Raw genomic sequence first — 24488 nt, forward strand, 5'->3', positions numbered from 1 at the left:
ACAACAAAGCAAGTGTTTCCCAGTGTTGTCATTTACATGAACACGAAACAGTTGTACTCAAAATGTCACAATTCAGTCAAAATCTTAGAACAAAATGAAAACAAGCTTTAATCTTGGCTCCAAACATTATGATCTTACAGAAATCCTTCCCTGATTACACTGCTCAATTCTCCAAAAGTACTGGAGAGTGCAATCTTTCTGAGCTGGTTCTTTTGGAATGGGTAACCTGGATTGGGTGGCGTCTAATTCTGTGCTCGGCCACATGGCTTTGTTCAGGGTACACAGCAGGCGGGGGGAACGGGGGGGAGTGGAAACTCACATTCACCGGCTTATTCAAAGTCTCTTTCCCCAGCTTCTGGTTTAGGCTGTTTCCACATTATTCCATTTATGCAACAGGTTCAATGCGAATGGATAAACCTGTTTTACTGTTTGCTGCTTTGAACACAACAAAAGCTAGGCAGGGGGCTCTATGTTGTCACTAGGGATCAGAACAGATGGTGACATCAGCAAAGACCCATCTTCATGCAGGGCACCTTTGTGTTTTATCCCCAAAAGTTACCTTCATATTTTTACCATAGGGAATCATACTTGAGTCTTAACTGTGTCTAAAAGCTACACAATGCAGATTGATAGTTGTCCCCTCAGAGAGGAAGGTAATATACTACTTGCAACAATATTAAAAAGCATTGCCAAATACATTGTAACTATTATTACAGCCCGAGCTAACCCACCAGTAGCTGGACTGCTGTCTTCAGGTGGGAAGCAAAACAGGCTAATGTTGGACTCCAGACTCACCTCATGGTCTCACCTCACTGACCAGGTTGCACCTGGTCCAGCAGAAGACACTGCTAAAGCCAGATGGAATTTGAACTTTCTGTGTGAGAGAATACAATTGATGTTGCCAGTTCCACATTCCCCTGGCCATGGAAAAGTTTAAGTGTGAAAGTTGGGAAAGAGTTTTTGGTCTTTATAATCCCTCATTATTTTCACTTATGAAATCCAACTCTACCCTCATAGGTGCACATTAATTATTACAAATAACACACCAATATATTCTTAAACATGCGTGTGAGCTCATCCACCTTGGAACAGAGAAATAAATAGGAATATTTTCTTGATGCTGAGAGACTCGGAGCTCTGGAGGAGCAAAGGGATTTAGGTGTCCATGTACAGAAATCACTAAAAGCTGGTGGACGGGTACAAGTAATCAAAAAAGAGAATGGAATGTTGGTCTTTTTCTCAAGGGGATTGGAAAACAAAGTGGAGGAAATTATGCCACAGTTTGTATCCTCCTTCAGGTACCATGCTATAAGAGGGTATTGGCATCCAAGAAATTCCATAGGATTGGTCCATGATTATGTACTGCTGTGGTTTGCCATCGCCTTCTGCAGTATGACTGACCAGGAAATTCTCCCACTCTTACCGCCTGCCATCAAGTGTATTAGCAGGATTTACAGGTTGAACCCAGATCCTTTGGCCCAGATGTAGGAACACTACCACTGTGCCACAAGTCCTCACAGACAGTTTATATAGAGTTATTAAATTATTAGAGCCATGTCATTTTTGTGGTAAGATCAGGAAGCACTTTTCAATAGAAAAGATATTGGAAATCCCAAAATGTTGTGGATTCCAATTGGAACGTTGAGTTTATTTTTGGTGGGTGAGGGAATAAATGGATGTGGAATCAAGACAGGTCAATAGAGTTGAGTTAAAGATCAGTCAAGATCTGACTGAAATTGAAGGAACAGGCTTGATGGGCTAAAAGGCCGACTCGGGTTCCTATGTTCAAATTCAGGACACAATGGAGCTGCAGCCACTGTGCGCTGAGGTGAGATGAAAGGTAGACACTTGGTGGACCAGGCTAACATTTGCTGTGAAGGTTTGTATGTGTAATGGTTGAGGGGAATATATCAGGTAGAAAGAGTTTGCCTTAACATGCAATGGCTCTTGTATCTCACCTATCATCATTTTAGCTTAATTTTTACCCTTCATGTCATTACCATTGGATGACAAAATATTATTCAGGCGATTTTTATTAAATTCTAGCTCAGTAACAAGATGTTTATTACAAACAATCAATATGACTTTAAAAACATAAGTGAATTGAATAAAACTTTCAAGGGTGAATGTGAGCACAGAAGTCACCCTATCAGAACCAGCGCAGAAAAAGGAAGAGCAAGGAAATATCAGTGTGTGAACAGAACCATTCAAATTCTAAACACTGCTCAGTAGCATCATCCAGCATTTGTACACAAGAGTGTGTGGAGTCTCCAGGATCTTGGAACAGGTCAGTTGGATTGTGGAGGCTGAAGCTTAGATCCATAATATCCTGATCCCATTGCCTCACTAGGGCTGCTCCATTTTCTCTGCATCTTCCCAGACGCTGTCCTGATTTAAAGTCTTGTCCCATGTATCCTGGGATCTCTATGGACTTAGTGAACCTTCAGGAATTGAAGATTAATCTCAGGGGCACTGCTTTGGGCAACGCAAGAGAAAGACGATAGGTGCATTGAAGTCAATTATGGGTTTTTTATGTTTCACTTTCTGTGAACACTTATATTAGTTATACAAATATTGGAGATGGACAAGGAATGGCTGTCGGACTAACATTCAGGAATCATCCAATCCTGCAAGGAAGATTTGTTGACTTTTCAATTGGCTTGGAAGGCAGTGGACCGTGATAAGTGACCAATGGGAGATATATGGACAGTTGGTTACGCAGGCCAAATGACAAAACCTACAACAACTCCAGTCAATAACCTTAGGCCAATGCTTCTGAAACTGTGGGTCGTGACCCCTTTTGGGTTGACAGAAACAACATCTGGGGTTGTGAGCTCCTTCTCCTATGAGACTGGGCCCCACATCAGGGCTGCAGGGCTTCTCCTGTTGACAGATCCAGGTTACTGGCCACCATCTTTATAGGGGATGATGTGCAGCGGGGCATTTGCACGGCTGCCATCTTTATAGGGGACAATGTACAGCAGAGAACATGCACAACCGCCATCTTTATAGGGGGAAAGGTGCAGCAGAACACATACACAGCCATCCTGGATAAGAAAGCTGGATGAGAAAGCCTTCATTGAGTCTTCTGCCTCTAGGGAAAATGGACAGCTTGACTAAAACCAACTTAAGTACATGAAATAATAATATTTTTTACAAAGTAGATTAAAATACAGATTTTCATATTTATGAAGTATTATTTGTTGATCTATAATATGTGAACTTTAAAAACTATATTCTGAATGTTACTATGCTGCTTTTTTGCTGGCATCTCGGGAAAGGGGGTCACATTAATTTTCAAATATTAAAATGGGGTCACATTGGAAAATAGTCTGGGTAGCACTGCCTTCAGCTTCTTTGAGGGAAATTGTCAATTTATGCACCAATTGATGATGAATTTGCTTTTTGTATAGTGGGAGTGGATAAGAGCAACATTGGACCACTGAAATTAGCAGAATATGGCTGTATTATGACTTTTCTTTTTAAAATAGTTCTTTTCCAAGCACTCTTATAAGGATAGCTGAAAGATCATTGGCTGGTCAACATTCAACTCACGCTCCAAATGCTGCCAGGTCACAAATGAAGCATTCCTTGCAGAAATGGGAAGTAAGCCCAAAGTTTCTTTTAGCAAAGGCATGCCTTGAAAATCTTAGCAGCTGACAAAAGCTTTAGGTTTAGGTTCAGTTGAGGAGGGGAGGAGGGTGGGGATAAGGGGAAGAGGACAGGTCAGGGGATGAGCCACAAGCTAAAACAAGCACATCAAAACTATAAATAGTGAACTAAAAGGAACCAACACTGAACAATGTAGTACATTCAAATATACATAAAACATATACACCAATTCCACATCTCCTCCTCCTCCATGGTGTCACCTTGCTGGTGGTCACAGCCAAGAACACAGTGATGCTTAGTCAAGAGAGCAACCTCACTCAGAGAAGTTATCACATTGTAGAGACAGAAACTGTGCACCAATTTTATTTTAAAAAGAACTTTTAAATGGAATTCCTCATTAAACACCTCATCATGTTTTTAGTAACTCGACTATAGTCATTATTCAATGCTTCTGCTCCTTGACTGGTGCTCTGAGATAACTGGTACAATCAAAGGAAATATATAGCATACTGCAAGACAGCATGACAGAATCGATTTACCAATATCATTCAAAATCTTCCATCTGCAACCAGCCTCCACCATTAACGATTGACCCATGCTCATCACATGATATCATGGACTGATCACGTATTGGGAATGAGGAAGTGTGTAGTTTCAACTCATCTTTGAAGCCGTGAAAGTTCCTGGTTCCTCTCTTAACCTCCACCCTGGGTACTCTGCCAGCTTAGTTCTTATACCTGACCCTTTCTCCCAGTCATTCTTCCTGATCTGCCAGCTGGTTTCACCAACACTGGCCCGAGATCTCCAGTTCTCACTTGATTTTACCTCCCAGGCAATCCACTCTGTGGTGTGTGCTGAGGTTACACTGACAGGGAAAGTCCTTGACAAATGTGACAGTTGCATTCAGCATACAGTCGAGATCCACAGAGAAATCCAGCGCAAGGTGAAAGTTACTGACAGAGAAAAAATAGTTAAATACAAACATTTGACTTGAATACTGCCCAGCACTGCACTGGCTTTCCAGACTTTGCTGTACACAAGATTTAAGACAAAACAGTATAGAAGGAGGACATTCAACCTGTGCCAGTGTAACACAACAATGGGGCAAACCTGCACAATAAGATACTGTCAATATACCATGGGTCTATGCTTGAGATGGGACAAGAAACTTATCAAAGCAGCTGGTGTAAAAAGCTCGATATCCTTCATCTCTTTACTACCACCACTAATGGTCGAGCTCACTGCATGACCAGACCATGGGCTTTGTGCTTTTAGAAGAATTGTTATTTCCCCTGTATAGTGGTATACAACTTTCACCTGGAGTACTGCATTCAGGCTTTTTAAAAAATGTATTCATTCATGGGATGGGGTGTTGCTGGCTATGCCAACATTTATTGCTCAACCCTAGTTGTCCTTGAGAAGGTGGTAGTGAGCTGCTTTCTTGAACCACTGCAGTCCATGTGGTGTAGATACACCCACAGTGCTGTTAGGGAGGGAGGTCCAGGATTTTGACCCAGCGACAGTGAAAGAACGGCGATATATTTCCAGTTTTGGGCAAGTTTGGGCCCTGCACCTCAGGAAGTAAAAACTGGCTTTGGAGTGGTGCAGCACAGATTCACCAAGAGCTTGAAGAGTGAAATTAGGAGGACAGGTTGTATAATCTAGGTTTATATTCCATTGAGTGTGAAAGATGAAGGAATGATCTAATTGTGGTGAAAACGATTAAAGGATTTGAAAAGGTAGATAGGCCGAAATCAAGGGCGGAAGTGGGGCTGTAAAATGCGTTGATGCATTCAGAAGTCTGTTGACTTCGGCAGGACCATAAAATCCCACTGGCGTAAAATTCCACCCTAATTCGTCATGGGGGGAGAGTCCAGAAGAAGGGCACATGACCAAAAATTAGAGCTGGGCCATTTAAAAGTAAGATCAGGAATTATTTATCTACACAAAGTAGCTTTTAGGGGGGTGAGTTCCAGATTTCCACTACCCTGAGGCTTTGGGGGTAGTCAATGGAAAATTTCAAAACTGAAATGGATAGATTTTTATTTGCTAGGATATTAAGGAATTTGGAACCAAGGTGGGTAAATGAATTTAAGGCACAGATCAGACGTGATCTACTGGAAAGGTGGGACAGGCTCAAGGGGGTGAATAGTCTCCTTCTGTTCCTACATCCCTTCCTCCTCCTTTCTTGTCAGTTTTTTCCCCTCCGGAAGCTGTGGGCCCCTTGCCATTGGCGCGCCTTCAAGATCTGTATGGCTCATCTAATCATCGCCTGGACTAGCAAAGCCATCAGGATAAAAGCAGAGCTTGTTAGGAACTACCTGCTGAACACAGACTTACCGTGCAAGACTTGCTATCACCAAGTTGGCAGTCAACAAAAAGCCAGAAGCATCACGACTCAGAAAAAAAGACACGCATTTCTATAGATTCTTTCAGAGCCTCAGGATGTCTCAAAGCGCTTTACAGCCAATTAAATACTTTTTGAAGTGTAGTCACTGTTGTAATGGAGAAGATGCAGTAACCAAATGGAACACAGCAATCTCCCACAAACAGCAATGAGATAAATGATTCGGTAATCTGTTTTGATGATGGATATTGAGGAATAAATATTGGCCAGGCCACCAAGAAGGACTCCCCTGCCCTTCTTTGAAAAAGTGCCATGGGATCTTTTACGTCCATCTTAGAAGGCAGAGGGAGCCTCAGCTTAGTGTCTCATCCAAAAAAACGGAGCTTCCGACAGTGCTGCATTCCCCCAGTACTGCACTGGGAGTGTCAGCCGAGATTATGTGCTTAAATCTCTGGAGTAAGGAGCTCTTGACTTGCTTGTCCTTTTTGATTCATGCACCAGCTCTGAACACACAGAGGAGGAGGAAGAGATGCCAAAACAAGAAACAAGACAGTTAAAAAGGTTTTCTTTTGTAAAGCGTTACATTCTCTCTTCACACCTACTTCTGAAAATGTCCCCGGTCCCCTACAAACCGAGAATGGTCATCATTGAAAATAAAAACCCACAGGGACCGGGAGAAAAAATTTACAGCTATAATACAAGTGGGATGTCGGTCCTCCCAAACACATCAGGTTGGAGAAAGGAAGTGGCGGAGTTTTCAGAAAAAGGCAGTGTGCACACAGGAGCCGATAGTGAGTCGACATCAAACTGTTCAGAAGATTCTGAGATGTTCCTTGTTGAGTGGAGTTGATGAAAGCTGCAGCTGCCTTTTTGCTTCTTATCTTGTTTGTCATCTGGATTCCCTGTTGGCTGCTATTCACTGCAAACAGAAGAGGTGACTGTCAGTGAATGAAGTTCCACACGTGATGGGGGGCGGGGGGGTGGGGGGAAGAGAGAGAGAGAGAGAGAGAGAGAGAGAGCGGGAGAGAACATAGTGGAGTACCAGCAATGAAGATTCTGCTATGTCTTTTGCATCTCCTTGTGGTACAAAGGGGTGGGAGTTATGTTACAGTTATACAAAGCTCTGGTTAGACCCCAGCTGGATTACTGCATTCACCACACCCTGGCAAGGATATACTGGCCTGGAGAGTGTGGAGTGCAAAGTCACCAGAATAATACCAGGCCTCAGAGGTAAATTATGAGGACGGGTTTTATAAACTAGGCTTGTAGGCGATTTATATGAGGTATTTAAGATGATTCAAGGGTTTGGTAGGGTAGATAGAAGCTATTTCCTCTTGTGGGGATCTAGAACAAGGGATAATATCTTTAAAATTAGAGTTTGGATGTTCAGGGGTGATGTCAGGAAGCATTTCTCCACACAAAGGGTAATGGAAGTCTGAAACTCCCTTCCCCAAAAAGCCTGTTGTGCCAAGTCAATGCAAAATTTCAAACCTGAGATTGATGGATCTTTGTTGGGCCGGGATACGAAAGGATATGGAGCCAAGGTGTCTAGGTAGAGTTAAGATACAGATCACCCCTGACCTAATAAAATGGTGGGACAAGTTCAAGGAGCTGAATGACCCCCTCCTCCTCTACCAGCCCTGAAGATGCTACTGTGCCTTCTGTGTTACCTCGCATCACTAGGAGAGCCTTTTGTTTGTCAGTGATTGATGAGTAACATAGGGGATGAGAGACAATAGTGAACAGTTGTGCAGAAAGATAGTGGGAAACAGAACTGAGAGGCAAATGCTGTCAGCTGGGCTCACATCTCCCCAATAGTAACTGTTCTCTCCGTGAAGTATGTTATTTTCTCCCCCCCTTTCCTGGGCACGTGGTTATTGCATTTTTCTCCTGTTTCGTTGAACTATCCACCTTTCCTTGGCTCTGCCAATGCCTCTTAGTAAGGAGTATCTGCAGGGGAGGAAAAGCTGTCCCTGTCCCTGGTGACTCACACCTCATGATACTCCTGAATGTGATAACAACAGGTCATACATAGAAGACACAGAACAAGGCTCTTATCTTCAAGCAGGATAATCAAATCAACATCCTAACTGATGTACCAATACTTTTCCAAATTAGACCCTGCAGTCTCCCTAGGCAAGAATGAATCAAACTTGGACATTCTGAAGGACAGGATACCTCTCCAAAGACACAATTAATTATATTATAGCTGGGTCACTTGGCTTCCCATATGTAAAAGTTACGCATGCTGAACGCCAATCAAGATATGGGAGGAGAGTACCAAACACCAGGTTTTCCAAGCTTGATTCACCCTGGCACTGGGACACCAGCAGAATCTATTTTGTCAAAAGGTGTTGCTAACACCAGGGCCAGACACAACCTGGAAGAATAGGTCAGGGCTCACATCCTCACTGAGCGGCCGGTGAGGGGTTTTTCCTGACCGAAACCCGGGGAAGAAATTTCCCCCCGTTGGGGGGGGGAAAGAGTGAGGGGGAGGTTGTGCAGGGGCGGGCGGGGGTGGGCGCGAACCCAATCAATGCCCCTAATTGGGGCGGCACTACCATTTTATGTGGGCGGGCCAATTAAGGCCTGCCCAGTGTGATGCGCACCCAGAAGTGCTGTGCGCTCCTTGTTTGGGGGGGGGGGGGGGGAGGGGGGGGGGGGAGGGTGGTGGGCTGTGTGTGTGTGGAGGTTCCCGGAGTTGGGGCTTGCGCTCTTTCACAGCAGAAAGAGGCACAGAAATCTCCCTGAGGCACTTCCATGCCTCAGAGAGATTAGTTGAAGTTCAGAAAATTTAATAAAGGAAAAAAAAAATTTAAGGACATATTCCCTCATGTGAAACTGTCACATGAGCTGGGACATGTCCATTCATTTTTTCAAACTGGTGGATGAGGTTTCATTAAAAATGCGAAGGCTGCCTGGGCTTTTAGCCTGCCCTCCAACCTTAAGGTTGGACGGGCAACATTCTTAACAACTTTAATTGCTTTCTTAATGGCTTTAAGAGGCCTTTGACAGTTTGGTGGGTGTGCAGCTGAGTTGGCTGTGTGCCTGCTGAACTGACAATCTAAATGATATGTGGTGACGTCAGGACGCATGCCTGACATCATCGCGCGTCATTTTCCTTGCTGGTGAGCGGGCCCTGCCCCTGCTCACCGACCAGAAAATTCTCCCCCCTGTGCTGCTGAACACAGATTCCAAATTTAGACAACAATTGGGCTAAGCTAATGTTGGCTGAAGGAGGCCTCCGCCTCAGCAATCAGGTATGGCAGCGGCTGATTGACATGGAATTTGAGTGTTTAGTCCAAACCAGAAAATAAAACACAAAAAATTCCATCAAATTTCTTTGTAACTCGAGGACCTTGAGGAAGGACTTAAATCTACCAACTACCAAAACAAAGTTGGTAGGTGCTGATTATGCTTTTCCTAATTTGGAAGATAATAAAACAGGAGAGAGAAGGAATTTCCACATCTGCAGTTTTTTGCTTTTATCTTAGGAGAGAGAAGGAATCTGCCTAAGATCAAAACCGTGCTACAGGATGACTCAAGCACCTAGACTATAGATTTTCTGAAAGGTAGAAAACCTGTCAGAGATGTTGATCCTGGCAGCATCTGCACCATTATAATTCCTCAGCCTCAGTAAGAGTGCATCACAAGTGTAAAACTTGCAGCTGTTGCGCTGTGTGCCTCATTATTATATATGTAAATCAGGGCATTTAGGATTGGCAGGAGGGATTAAAGAACTAAGTAGCATCAGGTAACTTGGGGGAAGGGAGATTTTATGCCCAATTTTATTTATTTGAATATGCCATGGACAGAGAGGATATTCACATTGGAGGATGATAATCAATTCTTACATTTATATAACACCTTTCACAACCTCAGGATGCTCCTCCACCCCGCCAAAAAAAAACACTTTATAGCTAATGATGTACTTCCGAAGCCACTGTTATAGTGTAGGAAACATAGCAGCCTATTTTCTCAAGGCAAGCTCCCACAAGTAATATGATAGATAATTAGATAGGGGTGTGGACACCTGCCTCATCAGCCTGGATCAGGAGAAGGCCTTTGACAGAATATTGCACACCTACATGGTGGATGTGCTCTCCAAAATGGGGTTTGGGGAGGGAATTCGCAATTGGATCCAACTGCTCTACACTAACATCAGTAGCGCAGTCTCAATCAATGGGTGGAAATCAGATAGCTTTCCTATTAAATCTGGAGTCAGGCAGGGCTGCCCTCTCTCCCCTGTCCTGTTTGTGTGCTGCATAGAACCCTTTGCTGAGTCCATCAGGAAGGATCCAGGCATAAGAGGAGTGACGACCCAGGCAGTGGAGGCACTCAGGTCAAAGCTTCCCTGTACATGGACGATGTCGCCGGCTTCTGCTCGGATCCGCTGTCGGTGCACAGACTGATCCACATCTGCGACCAGTTCAACCTGGCCTTGGGTGCCAAGGTAAATCGTGGGAAGAGCGAGGCCATGTTCTTTGGGAACCGGGCTGACCGATCCTTTGTCCCCTTCACCGTCAGGGCTGACGGCCTGAAGGTACTGGGGATATGGTTCGGAGGGACCGGGGCATGCGTCAGAACCAGTTGAAGGGTCATGAGGACTCAAAACGTCAACTCTTTTCTTCTCCGCCGATGCTGCCAGACCTGCTGAGTTTTTCCAGGTAATTCTGTTTTTGTTTTGGATTTCCAGCATCTGCAGTTTTTTTGTTTTTAGTCTTTGTGTACGTGTGTGTGGACTAACCAACTACTAGCGCAAAATGAATTAACCTTTTCTTTTTAAGTTAAAAAGGCTTTGCTGTGTTATTTAAGTTGACTCACTCACTCCAAGGGTAAAATACTCAAATACAAACACATTGTTCTGAAGTGAAATTGGGGAAACACCTTTTAAAGCACCTGTGACACATGAAATACAAACAGAAAATGCTGGAGATGCACAGGGAAGGATTTTCAGCATCTGTCATAAGAGATGAGTCAAGGACATTCTGGGTGTGTTTTGAAGACTGGAAATTTCTAATATTTATAGTTGTTTAGTGATGTTACTGACTTTGTGCTGGCTGCATTTTTTGTTTACTTTAATCAATGCACTTTGTTCAGGTTCACATCTGAAGGACGGACACTTGAGTAGGGAACAAAAGGACATTCGATGCCCGTGCACTGTAACTCAGAATGAATCAACAGCTTTAGAAGAGGGTAGGGGAGAAAACTGCCCCCCCCCTCCAAAAAAAGCTCTGCAACATTGAAGAAATAACCCATCAGCTTTTTGGCATAACATGATCATTCTTCGACAACATCCCCCAAACCTTTGACCTCCATCACCTAGAAGGACAAGGGCAGCAAGGGCAGGTTACACAATTGTGAATTGGAACTATATCACTGTCCGTTCACTGTCACTGGGAGAAAACCCTAACAACACTGTGGGTGTACCTATACCACATGGACTGCAGCGGTTAAAGAAAACAGCTCACCACTACCTTCTGAAGGGCAGTTAGGGATAAGTAACAAATGCTGGCCTTGCCAACAACAGCCACATCTTGAAGAATGGTTAAAATAAAATCATTTACCATTGGTAGAGAATGATATCACAAAATGATGATTTAATTGGAATTATTTATATTTTTTGCGTGGAATTAAATACTAACTAGTAATCCAAGGTAAAAGTAATTAAATGGAGAAAGCCAACTTCAATGGGGTAAGAATGGATCTGGCCTAGATAAATTGAAATCAAAGATTGGCAGGCAAAACTGTATCAGAACAATGGGCAGCCTTTAAAGAAGAGAATTCAAGTACCGTCAAAGTCTATTCCCACAAAAGGGAAAGGTAGTTCAAACAAATCCAGAGCTCCCTGGAAAACAAGGGCCCGTAACTTCTGTGCTCCCCAGTGTCGGATTTGGGGGGTACCCCAAAGATGTGCTGGGGAATCCCTCTGGCAAGTTCCCAGGGAAGGGTTTTCATGGCAATTGCCCAGAAGTGCTAACTTCCTCTGGACAATTGCATTGTGCTGGGAACCATCTGAAAACGTGATTTAAATCGCAAGCTTAGGATGGTTCCACCAGGGTTATACCAATAGGTACCCAGAAAAGGTTAGAAGAATTAAAACCTCTAACTTCTGGGTAACCATTGTAATGGCCCAGACCGACTCCATGGGACTTTCCCACACACCCCTGTCCCCGACCCCCACAACGGGAGCCCCCACCGCACCCCCCCAGACTTTGGACCCACTCACCAACCTCGGAACCCCCGACCTCGGAACCCCCCACCCAACACCCGACCTTGGAACCCCCTCTCGATCTTGGACCCCTCAACCCCAGAACTCCTGACCTCGGAACTCCCGACCTTGGGACAACCCCTGGCCTCAGGACCCCTGACCCCAGAACCCAGACCTTGGAACTCCAGTACCCCCCCACCCACCTCCCCCAACCTGAGGACCCATGACTTTGGATCCCCGGACCTCGGAACCTACCCCCCCCCCGACTTTGGAACCCCTGACCTCCCGGACCTTGGAACCTCCCCAACCCTGCAACCTCTGACCCCTCCACCCTCTCCCGATATCTGACTCCCCACCCCCGACCCCCTCCCAATATCTTATTAACCCACCCCCAGCCCGACCGGATGTCTTAACACCTCACCTCCATGAATGTCCAGCCCGCTAAAACCCCTCCCACCCTGATGTCTGCTCCCCTCCCCACTCCCCATCCCCACCTGCCCTCCAAACATCCCCACACCCCCCCGCAAATCCTTTTCCCTTACCTTAGGCACTTAGCTTCTCCCTGGCCTGTCAACTTCAATGGAACCTTTAAACTGACCTGCTTTACAGCAGCTAGTGCCGTAAAAAAGGGGCCATATCACCTTTCAATTCGACGGTGCTGGACTTTGACACTGGACCTTGGAGACAGTTGTGCTACCTGGATCTCACCTGGCCTGACTTGGAAGGTCAGGTGAGATAGGCATGGAAGGAATTTAGTGTAAGCGGGTGCGGAGTGGCAATCCGACACTGATTGTGACTCCAAGGATGTTACAGCCCAACAACACATGAACACAAGAATTAGGAGCAGGAGTTGGCCATTCAGCCCTTTGAGCCTACTCCTTCATTCAATAAGGTCATAGGTAATCTGTCTGTGGCCTCAACTCCACTTTCCTGTCTATACCCTATAATGCCCTTGACTTCATTGTCAATCAAAAATCTATCTAATCCAGCCTTGAATGACCCAGCCTCCACTGCTCTCTGGGGAAGAAAATTCCAAAGGCTAACTAACCTCAGAAAATAATTCTCCTCACCTCCATCGTAAATGGGAGACCCCTAATTTTTAAAATTGTGTCCCCTAGTTCTAGGCTCCCCCACAAGGGGAGCCTTTCAGCATCCAGCCTGTCAAGTTCCCTCAGGTTCTTACATGTTTCAATAAGATCACCTCTCATTCTTTGAGATTCCATTGGGTATAGACCCAACCTGCTCAACCATTTCATCTCAGAAATGAGTCAAGTGAACCTTCTTTGAAACTGCCTGCAAAGCAATTGTATCCTTTTTAAGTAAGAAAACCAAAACTGTACTCCAGATGTGGTCTCACCAAAGCTCTGTACAGCTGTAACAACACTCCCCTACTTTTATACTCATTCCCCTTGCAATCAACAGCAACATCCCTTTTCCATTCCTAATAACTTGCTGTACCTGCATACTAACATGTACGATTCATGTGCCAGGACACCCAGATTTCTCTGTATGTATCGCTCTCCAATCTCTCTCCATTTAAATAATATGCTGCTTTTTCATTTTTCTTGTCAAAATGGACAAGTTCACATTTTCCCACATTATACCCCATCTACAAATTTTTGTTCATACACTTAACCTGTCTATATCCCTTTGCAGAATCCTTATGTCCTCCTCACAACTTACTCTACCTACCTTTGTGTCATCAGCAAATTTAGCAAACATACATTCAGTCCCGTCATACAATTTATTTATGGAGATTGTAAATAGTTGAATCCTCAGCACTGATCCCTGTGGCACTCCACTGGTTACAGCTAGCTAACCTGAAAATGACCCATTTATCCCTACTCTCTGCCTCCTGTTAGCTAACCAATCCTCTATTCATGCTAATGTTACCCCTCTACACCATGAGCCCTTATTGTGTGTCATATCTTTTGATATGGCACATTTTCAAATGCCTTTTGTAAATCTAAGTGCACAACATCCACAAGTTCCCCTCATCCACTTTGCTTTTTAATTCCTCAAAGAACGCTAATAAATTAGTCAAATATGATTTCCTTTTCACTAAATCTTGTTGGGTCTGCCTGATTGTATTATGATTTTCTAAATGTCCTGCTATTCCCTCCTTAATGATGGATTTAACATTTTCCTTATGCCAGGCTACCTGGGCTATAGTTTCCTAGTTTCTGTCTCCCTTCTTTCTTGAGTAGAGTTTTTGCTATTATCCAATTGCTGGGCACTTTCCACAATCTAGAGAATTTGGATGCAAGAGATAGAGATTATGATGAAGCAGAAAAGGTATGCTTATGAAAGCTATCATGGAGATAACACAAGTTAGAATATAGAAGGTTCAAAGGAGAATTGAAAAAGTAAATAAGTCAAGCAAAGACAGAGTATGAGAAGAGACTGGCAGCTAACACAAAAGGGAATCGAAAAGCTTTCTCTAAGTATATAAATAGTAAAAGTATGGTAACGTGAGGAGTGGGGTCAATTAGGGACCAAAAAGGGGATTGAAAGAGGATTTACGCATGGAGGCAGAAGGATTCACTGACGTATTGAATGAATACTTTTCATCTGTTAAGGGAGAAGATGCTGCCTGGGTCATGGCCAAAAAGGAGGTGGTTCAGACACTTGAAGTATTTCAAATTGATAAGGATCAGATATTGGATAGGTTATCTGTACTTAGTTGATGAGGCACCAGGATGGGATGAGATGCATCCAAGGATACTGGGGGAAGTGAGAGTGGAAATTGCAGAGGGACTGGCTATAATTTTTCAATCTTAGACTCGGAGATGGTGCCAGCAGACACCAAACGTTGCAAATTTTTTCAAATAAGGGTGTAAAGATAAGCCCAGCAACTACAGGCCAGTCAGTTTAACCTCAGTGGTGGGGAAGCCTTTAGAAATGACAACTCGATCAAAAATAATAGTCACCTGGGCAAATGCGGGTTAATTAAGAAAAGCCAGCATAGATTTGTTATGGGCAAATCATGATTAGCTAGCTTGCTTGAGTTTTTTGATGAGGTAACAGAGACAGTTGATGAGAGTATTGCTGTTGATACTGTGTACATGGACTTCTAAATGGTATTTGATAATATGCTGCATAACAGACTTGTGAGCAAAGTTAGAGCTCAAGGAATAAAAGGGACAGTAGCAACATGAACACGAAGCTGGCTGAGTGACAAGAAACAGAGCAGTGGTTCATGGATATTTTTCAAACTGTAGGAAAGTTTATAATGGAGTTCCCCGGGGATCAGTGTTAGAACACCTGCTCTTCTTGATATATGTTAATGACCTAGACCTTGTGTATAGGGCATAATTTCAAAATTTGCAGATGATACGAAACTTGGAAGCATTTTGAACCATGAGGAGGATAGTGTTAAACTTCAAAAGGGCATAGGCAGGCTGTTGGAATGGACAGACGAGTGGCAGATGAAATGCAATGTACAGAAATGTGAAATGATTCATTTTGGCAGCAAGAACATGGAGAGACAATATAAAGGGTACAACTCTAAAGGGGATGGAGGAGCATAGGGACCTGGGTGTATATGTGCATAGATCATTGAAGGTGGCAGGGCAGGTTGAAAGTGTGGCTAATTAAGCAGACAGTATCCAAGGCTTCATTAATAAGGGCATAGAGTACAAAAGCAAGACAATTTATGTTAAACCTATGCAAAAAACTGGTACAGCCTCAACTGGAGTATTGCATCCAGTTCTGGTGACCACACTTTAGCAAGGATGTGAAGGCATTAGAGAGACTGTAGACAAGATTTATGAGAATGGTTACAGGAATCAGGAACTTCAATTATGTAGAAAGATTGGAGAAGTTGGGACTGTTCTCCTTGGAGAAGAGAAGGTTGAGAGGAGATTTGATAGAGATATTCAAAATCATGAGGCGACTGGACAGAGTAGATAGGGAGAAATTGTCCCTATGTTGGAAGGATCAGGAGCTGGAGGCCACAGATTTAAAATAATTGGCAAAAGAAGCAGTTGTGACATGAGGAAAACCTTTTTCACACAGCGAGTAGTTAGTACCTTCAATGCACTGCCTGAGAGTGGTGAAGGCAGATCAACTGAGGCTTTCCAAAGGGAACTGGATTATTACCTGAAAAGGAGAAAGTTACAGGGCCACAGAGAAAAGGCTGGGGAGTGGCATGAGACAAATTGCTTCTTCAGAGAGCTAGCACAGACACAATGAGCTGAATGACCTCCTTCTGTGCTGTAACCATTCTATGATCCTATATGGACTACCTGACGCTGGCTGATGAATAGCACATAAGTTAACAGCAGAAATTGGAATTAAAAGCACACCTTCCCCATGGAAGATTTGGTGAAATCTGGTGAAGTGTCTCGTCATTAAACTGTTATTTTTTTGGCTGAAATTTTGCAGCCAAGACATTAGTTCCCTGGATTCTGGGGAATTAGGTTCGGATTTTTGGAGTCATGCTGACTCTGGAGCCATTTAAAAACGGTGAGTGGGATCTGCTTCTGTGACTCCTGCCTCCATTCCCAATGCCGGCTGCTTCTTGCAGCACGGATTAAGGATGCAGGTAGCAAGCCCGCATCCAGCACTCCCGACAAGGCTGGCTCCACTACAGCCACAGGCAGCACAGAGGATCCCACGGTTTTTATGGAGCCGGGCCAGTTTTTCCATGGCTTGTTTTTCATGGCCTCTTAGAGGAGTCAGGAAACATAGTATGGATTTGAAAGCCTTTTGAAAGGTAAGTTCAGAAGGTCTTACCCATGCCCCAATGCTACTTCCATGGACCCTCCATCATTTCCATGCCAACTCCATGTAAAGCTCCCTCTGCACTGCCCCCATCAAACACTCCCAAGACAGGTATAGCACAGGGTTAGATACAGAATAAAGCTCCTTCTCCACTGTCCCCATCAAACTCTCCCAGGACAGGTACAGCACGGGGTTAGGTACAGGGTAAATCTCCCTCTACAAGGTCAGGGCTTTAAACTAAATAGTTGGGGGAGGTTTCATGTGAAGTTAAAGTTAACTGGAAAGTTAAAGAGAAAGGACAAGGCAATAATTCAGGGTGGCGGAATGGGTATTGGTAACCAGTATGTGTCAAGAAGGGGCAGAGCGTAGAAACAAAAGAGTGCACCAGCAAATATAGTCAGAGTAGAGAAAAATGGCTTTAAACCAACAGAGGGGGAGGAGTATTTGAGTGACGGGAGATGTAGAAATCCAAAGATAAAAGTTGAGGGAATAGAAAAGGATTTTGATGTGGGTAAAGACAAGCTGAGTGGGACAGGAAGGGACAGAGAGTTTAATGGTAACAGTGCATCAGAGACTAAGGTCCATGAAGGGAATAATAAAAAATAAAATTAAAGTCACTTTATCTGAATGTGCACAGTATCCACAGTAGGATAGATGAACTAGTGACACAAATAAAGATAAATGGTTTGGATCTAATCACCATTACAGAGACATAGGGCTGCATTTATTGGTCAGCGAGTGGGGGGGCGGAGCCCACTCGCCGACGTGTAAAATGACACGGGGTGATGTCAGGCGGGCATCCCGACACCACCCCTCGTCATTTAGACTTTCAGTTCTGCAGGCGTGCTGCCAAATCAGCTGCGTGCCCGCCAAACTATCAAAGGCCTATGAAGACCTATTAAGGCCAAAGTAATTAAAGTGATAATGGACCTGTGCGTCCAACTTTAAGGCTGGCGGGCAGGCCGGGAGCCCAGGCAGGCTTCTGAAAACACGTGAAACCTCATCCACGGGTGGGATGAGGTTTCATGAGGTTATTAAAATTTGTTTGAAATCTCCAAATATCAGAAATTGACATGTCCCACCTCATGTGGCGGTGGCACACAAGGGGGCATGTCAGTAATTTTTTTTCCCCATCTTTATTTAATGTTTCAAACCTGAGCTGATCTGCCTGAGAGCGCAAAAGAGTATACTCCCGGCTCAAGGAATCCTCCCCGCCGGCTCAGTGAATCCTCCCCGTCCACACAGGGAACGCATACGCTTCCTAGAAGATGTCACACTGGGCAGGCCTTAGTTGGCCCGATGAGGGGAAAATGTTGCCCATAGTTACAAGGTGACCAAGATTGGGAAATAAACATTCCAGGGTACACAACATTTTGAAAAGAATGGAAAAGGAGGAGGGGCAGCCCTGATAATAAATGATGACATAGGACATTTGTGAGAAAGGATTTGGACTCAGAAAATCAGGAAGTAGAATCCGTATGGGCAGAGATTAGGAATAGCAAGGGTCAGAAAATGCCGATGAGAGTAGTTTATAGGCTCCCTAAGGAGTAGTTTTACCATTGGACAAAACATTAAACAAGAACGTATTGGAACTTGTAACAAAGGCAGTGTAATAGATGTGGAGGACAATAATCTTCATATCGACTGGACCAATCAAATTGGCAAGGGTGGTCTGGAGGATGAGTTTGTAGAATACTTTTGTGACAGTTTCCTGGAGCAACATGTTGAGGGACCAACGAGGGATAAAGCCTTTTTAGATCTACTATTGTGCAATGAAGCAGGGTTAATTAGTAATGTCATAGTAAAAGATCCACTGGGAAATAGTGATCATAATACACTTGAAATCCAAATTAAGTTTGAAAATGACATAATTTAACCAGACACAAGAATCTTAAACAAGCTAATTATATAAGAATGAGGGGAGAATTGGTTAAGGTTGATTGGGTAAATAGACTAAAAGTTATGGTGGTAAATAAGCAGTGGGAAACATTTAAAGAAACAATTCAAAATATTCAACAAAAATGCATTCAATGAAAAACAGAAGCTCTGCCAGAAAGATAAATCCATGGCTTACTAAGGAGGTTAGGGATAGTATTAGATTAAAAGGAAAAGCTTAAGATGTTGCAAGGAATTGTAGAATTGTAAGTCTGAGAGTTGAAATTGTTTGAGGAGCCAACAAAAGCCCACCAAAAAGTTGATTAAAAAGAGAAAAATAGAATAAGTGAGTAAATTAGCCAAAAGAGAGACTGGAAGAGCTTTTATAAGTATTTAAAAAGGAAGAGAGTAACTAAAGTAAACATTGGTCCTTTAGAAGCAGAGACAGGAGAAATTGTTATGGGGATTGAGGAAATGGCAGAAACATTGAACAAATATTTTGTGTCTGCCTTCACAGTAGATGACACAAGTTACATACCAGAAATAGAGAGTACCTAGGGGCTACTAAGAGTGAGGAAGTTAAGGTAATTAATATCAGAGAAAAGGTATTGGAAAAATTCAAGGAACTAAAATTCGACAAATCCCTAGGACCTGATGGCTTACATCCTAGGGTTCTTAAAGAAATAGCTGCAGAGATAGAGGCTGCGCTGACTATGATTTTCCAAAATTCCCTAGAGCCTGGAACAGCCCTAGCAGATTGGAAGTTAGCAAATGTAACACTCCTGTTCAAGAAAGGAAGGAGAGAGAAAACAAGGAACTATAGGCCAGGTAACCAAACATCAGTCATTGGGAAAGTGTTGGAATTTATAGTGAAGGAAGTTTTAACAATGCAGTTAGAAAAGCATAGTGTGATTAGAACAAGTCAACATGGTTTTATGAAAGAGAAATCCTGTTTGAAAAAATTTTTAGAGCTTTTTCAGGATATAGCTAAAAGGGTCAATAAAGGGAACCAGTAGATGTGGTATACTTGGATTTCCAAAAGGCATTCAATAAGGTGCCATACAAAAGGTTAATACACAAGATACGGGCTTATGGAGTTGGGGGTGATATATTAACATGGATAGAGGATTGGTTAACAGATAGGAAGCAGACAGTAGGGATAAATGGGGCACTGTCAATTTGGCAGGCTGTGATTAGTGAAGTGCTGCAAGGGTCAGTGCTGGCGTCTCAGCTATTTACAATCTATATTAATGACTTAAATGAAGAGACAGAGAGTAATGTATCTAAGCTTGTTGATGATACAAAGCTAGGTGGAAATGTAAACTGCAAGGAAGACACAAAGAGATACAGACAGATTAAGTGAGTGAGCAACAAGGCTGCAGACGGAGTATAATGTAGGGAAATGTAAAGCTATTTACTTTAGTTGTATGAATAGAAAAGCAGAATACTTTTAAACGGCGTAAAACTTACTATTTAAAGAGACTTGGGTGTGCTTATCCAAGAAACACAAAATTTTAGCATGCAGGTACAGCAAGCAATTAGGAAAGCAAATTGCAAGTTTATTTTTATTGGAAGGGGATTAGAGTACAGGAGTAAAGAAGTCTTGCTACAATTAGTCAGGGTCTTGGTGGCACCACACCTAGAATACTGTGTTCAGTTTTGGTCTCCATATTTAAGATATACTTGCATTGGAGGCAATACAGTGAAGGTCCACTAGGTTGGTCCCTGGAATGACAGGGTTTTCCTATGGTGAGAGGCTGAGTAATTTGGGTCTATATTCCATGGAGTTTAGAAGAATGAGAGGTGATATCATTGAAACATTCAAGATTCTGAAGGGGCTTGACAGGGTAGATACTGAGAGGTTGTTTTCCCTGGTTGGGGAATTTAAGACACTGGGTCACAGTCTCAGGTTAAGGGGCCAGTCATTTAGGACTGAGCTGAGGAGAAATTTCATCTCACAAAGGGTTGAGAATCTTTGTAATTCTCTACCCCAGAGAGTCATGGATGCTCCATCATTGAATGTATTCAAGCTGAAATAGACAGATCTCTGGTCTCTCAAGGAATCAAGGGACATAGGGAGTGGGCAGGAAAGTGGATTGAAGCTCGAGATCAGACCTGATCATACTGAATAGCAGAGCAGGCTTGAGGGGCTGTATGGTCTACTCCTGCTCCTATTTCTTACGTTCTCATGTTTATGTTCTTACATCAAACATTCCCAGGACAGGTACAGCATGGGTTAGATATTGAATAAAGCAACCTCTACACTGTCCCCATCAAATATCCCGTTACAAGAATAGTCTGTGTGAGATTCAGAATAAAGCACCCTCAAACACTCCCAGGTCGGGGTTACGTAAAGTCTTTCAAGTCTGATGAATTTGTAGGAGCACTCCTTACTGCTGTGGTCTGAGATTGCCATTGCTGTGCCAGTCATCCTTGCTTTGGGCAAGACTGTTAATTTGGTGCCAAATTATGACTGAATGAGTGGCAGTTTTGGGCTGAAGGCCCATGACCAGTGGACTGTTCACACTCATTTTGCATGTCGCTCTTGCTTTCATCTGACAGCAAAGAAATCCCTGTCAGTCTGGGCTGGATTGGAAGCAAGGTCAAAAGTCAGTGCGCTAACTCACTGCATCATCTTCTGGGCCCTGTGGCATAACACTGCTATCTCCAACATCTGACAGGCTAAGGATAATTAAAACATTTTTATGACAATTCCCCCTGCCCCTCCACCCAGAAGAGTTCTGCCGCATATTAGCAATTCATATACTTATAATTGGTCCTTTAGGGCTGTCCGTTTAATCGTTGCTTTGTGCTGAGTCTCTCCCTTCCTTCTCTCCTAAAGCTAATGATTGTTTTGATGGGGTTTCAAGGCCACCAGTGCCTCAGCCAGCGGGCCCTTCCTCCTGTGGGGGCTGCAACACTGCTCAAGGTCCGCTCCACCATGAAGGCATCACAGCCACGTCTGATCCTGTCCTCACTTGACATCCACACACATGTATTTCAAGGACCAAAGGCTTGCATGTTGCGGTATCATGGGACAGAATTTTACCAGCCCACATGTGGTGGGAACAAGGCAGTCAGTGGTCGGGGAGGGGGGGTGTGGGGGGGAGAGAGTGGGGGAATTGTAGAGAGCCATGATGGATTGGCTCCCCAAAGATGTCCAGTCATTGGGGAATTTTAGCGATGGTGGGAATGATTTGGCAGCCAATTTGAATATGATAATTTGTAACAGCAGAATTAAACACCCCGTCAAATGGGGATGCCACCAGGTATGTGTATGCAGCCTCCCTGCAGCAGCCCAGGGGGGGATTCTTTTTTAAGGCAGCCCACGATTCCCTTCAGAGAGGTTTCTCCTCCAACAACAGCATTTTTATATAGCTTCTCACTGTCTTTGGCCTACTTGCTGTCGGTTGTAGGGCTTCTGCCTTCCTCAGCAGTGGCCACTGCACCATGTAATGCTGCAGAGGCTCTGCGGGTCATTTGGGCCGGCAGGTCACGGGAGTGAGTGGCCATCAGCAACCCAGGCCGCATCTACTTAATGAGCTGCCTGCTGTAAAATTAAGGGGGGTGTCTCGCCGACTGGTCGTGCATGTTGCCGACACACATTCCCGGCTGCTGTTGGGACCTCGATGGCTTTGGTAAAATCCTGGCCATAGGGTGTTTACGGCACAGAAGGAGGCCATTTGGCTCATTGAACTCATGCTGGCTCTCTGTAGAGCAATCCAGTCACTCCCAGTCCTCTGCTTTATTTCCATAGTGCTGTTCAAGTGCCTATCCAGTTTTCTTTTGAGATCATTGATTATCTTTGCTTCCACCACCCTCATGGCAGCGAGTTCCCACTGAGTGAAAAAGTTCCTTCTCTCTTCCTCCCTGCATCTCTTACTGAAAACCTTAAATCTGTTTCCATTAGTCCTTGTACCATCAGCTAAAGGAAACAGCTTTAATTTGTCTATCTTATGCAAACCTGTCATAATCTTGTACATCGCTATCAAATCTCCCCTCAATCTCCTTTGCTCCAAGGAGAACAAGCCCAGCCCAGTTCCAACCTAACCTTGTACCTAAAATTCCTCATCCCCTGGAACTTTTCCCGTAAATTTCCTATTATATCCTCAGGATGTCTCCAAAGCACTTTTGCAGTTTAATCACTATTATAATGTAGGAAATGTAGCAGCCAATTTGCGTGTAGCAAGATTCCACATTACCAGAAATGCAATAAATGACCAGATAACCTATTTTTTTCGAGAGTTGGGTTGAGGGACAAAAGTTGGCCAAGATATCAGGGCTCCCCTGGTCCACTTCAAAATAGCGCTGTGGGATTTTCCACATTCAACTGAGATGAACAACAGGGTTTAGTGTCTCATTTGAAAGATGGCATCTCCGACAGTGAAGCAGTCCCTCAGTACTGCACTGGGACAGTCAGCCTGGATTATGGGCCGACGACTCCCAAATGGAGCTTGAACCATGAGCTTCTGACAGAAATGAAAGTGTGATCACTGGGCTGACATCTTTCTGGCAGGGTTCACTTTGAACAGGCTTTGAATTACCACAGCAAGAGTGATCCTTGCTAAAGAGGGTTCAAGCCAGGGCCTCAATACAAACCCCTTAAATCCCTTACGCACATACTGAGGAGTGTCCCCTCTGCAGCCTAAGTAGTGGACTAATCACCTTAAACTCACCAAATGAGGAGGCTGGCTATTGCTTGGCTTCGAGGATTTGCATTTGCGAAATAACTGAACAGTGAACAGGAATGATTTGCCCAGGGCACAGTGATGCCAAATGCTACCCTACTGTCCCAGCTCAGGTCAGTTAATGCAGCACCATACAGATGGTTTATCCTTTCACACACTTCAAAATTAGCCAAAGCTATTGGAATCTGCGAATAACACACAGAGCAGCTAACTGACAACAGGAAGATGACACAAACCTGAACCCTGCTGCTCGCAAGGCCTGTTTCTATTGTGTGTCTGATGTATCCGAAGTGTGATTATTCATCTAGAAGAAAGAAAAATATGAGGGGAGGATTGGAAAAACACACAGGTAATGCACAGGAAGAATCAGAGAGAATATGTGAAAATAATACTTAGAATGCAAATTCAGGATACTGCAGCGAACCCATACAACATTGAAAAGCGAAGATGCAGTTGTGGGAAGTGGAAAGCAGAATTATTGTATTTTTGTCAGGGTGCTCAGTGCTTTACCCCCATTTACCTCCCTCCTTCCCTAAAAGCACTGATTCCTGCTGAGGCACAGTTCTTTTTGGGACTGGTAGCTTCCTAATACTTTGTTCAAGTGCCCAGTATGTGTTTGCCAGTATGATGGGGAGATGGAGCGGAGTGGCAATTCTCCTGTCAGCTGGTCTTGACTACAGAGGCCTTGACAGGAGGCCCCAACTCTCCCTGGGTAACGGAGGGGAGGCATCAGCCAGGGGGTTGTTGTTGTCCACTTCTGACCATGATCCAACCAACTACCCCCACAACCCCATCCCACAAGGTGAGAAGGGGACAGTCCCTGAGGCTCAGGTGTGAAGAATGGAGTCTCTGGAGGGGCTGCAGAGCCGTACCTTGGTGAGAGTCAGGGAAAGAAAGAGGACAAAACTAGCAACAACAAAAAATAACTCGCTTAATTTATTAGTTAAATGCTGACCAAAGGCAGAATAAAATAGCAATGAAATCAAGACTCCCATAGGGGGAAAAAAAACATTTAATTTTAGCTCATGGA

At 43.9% G+C, this 24488-nt stretch overlaps 1 protein-coding gene across 1 annotated transcript in view; it reads right to left on the reverse strand.

Moving 5' to 3' along the window:
* Positions 1-6825: 6825 nt before the first annotated feature.
* LOC121280217 (RNA-binding Raly-like protein) overlaps positions 6826-24488 on the reverse strand; it is an 883916-nt gene continuing 866253 nt past the window's right edge. Inside the window, exons 7-8 of the mRNA XM_041191974.1 lie at positions 23695-23762; positions 6826-6878 (exon numbers count right to left, since the gene is read on the reverse strand). Of these exons, the coding sequence (XP_041047908.1) occupies positions 23724-23762 (39 nt within the window). The 3' untranslated portion in view covers positions 6826-6878; positions 23695-23723. The remainder of the gene's footprint in view (positions 6879-23694; positions 23763-24488) is intronic.

This window comes from Carcharodon carcharias, chromosome 7 (assembly GCF_017639515.1).
Source record: "Carcharodon carcharias isolate sCarCar2 chromosome 7, sCarCar2.pri, whole genome shotgun sequence".
Taxonomy (NCBI): domain Eukaryota; kingdom Metazoa; phylum Chordata; class Chondrichthyes; order Lamniformes; family Lamnidae; genus Carcharodon; species Carcharodon carcharias.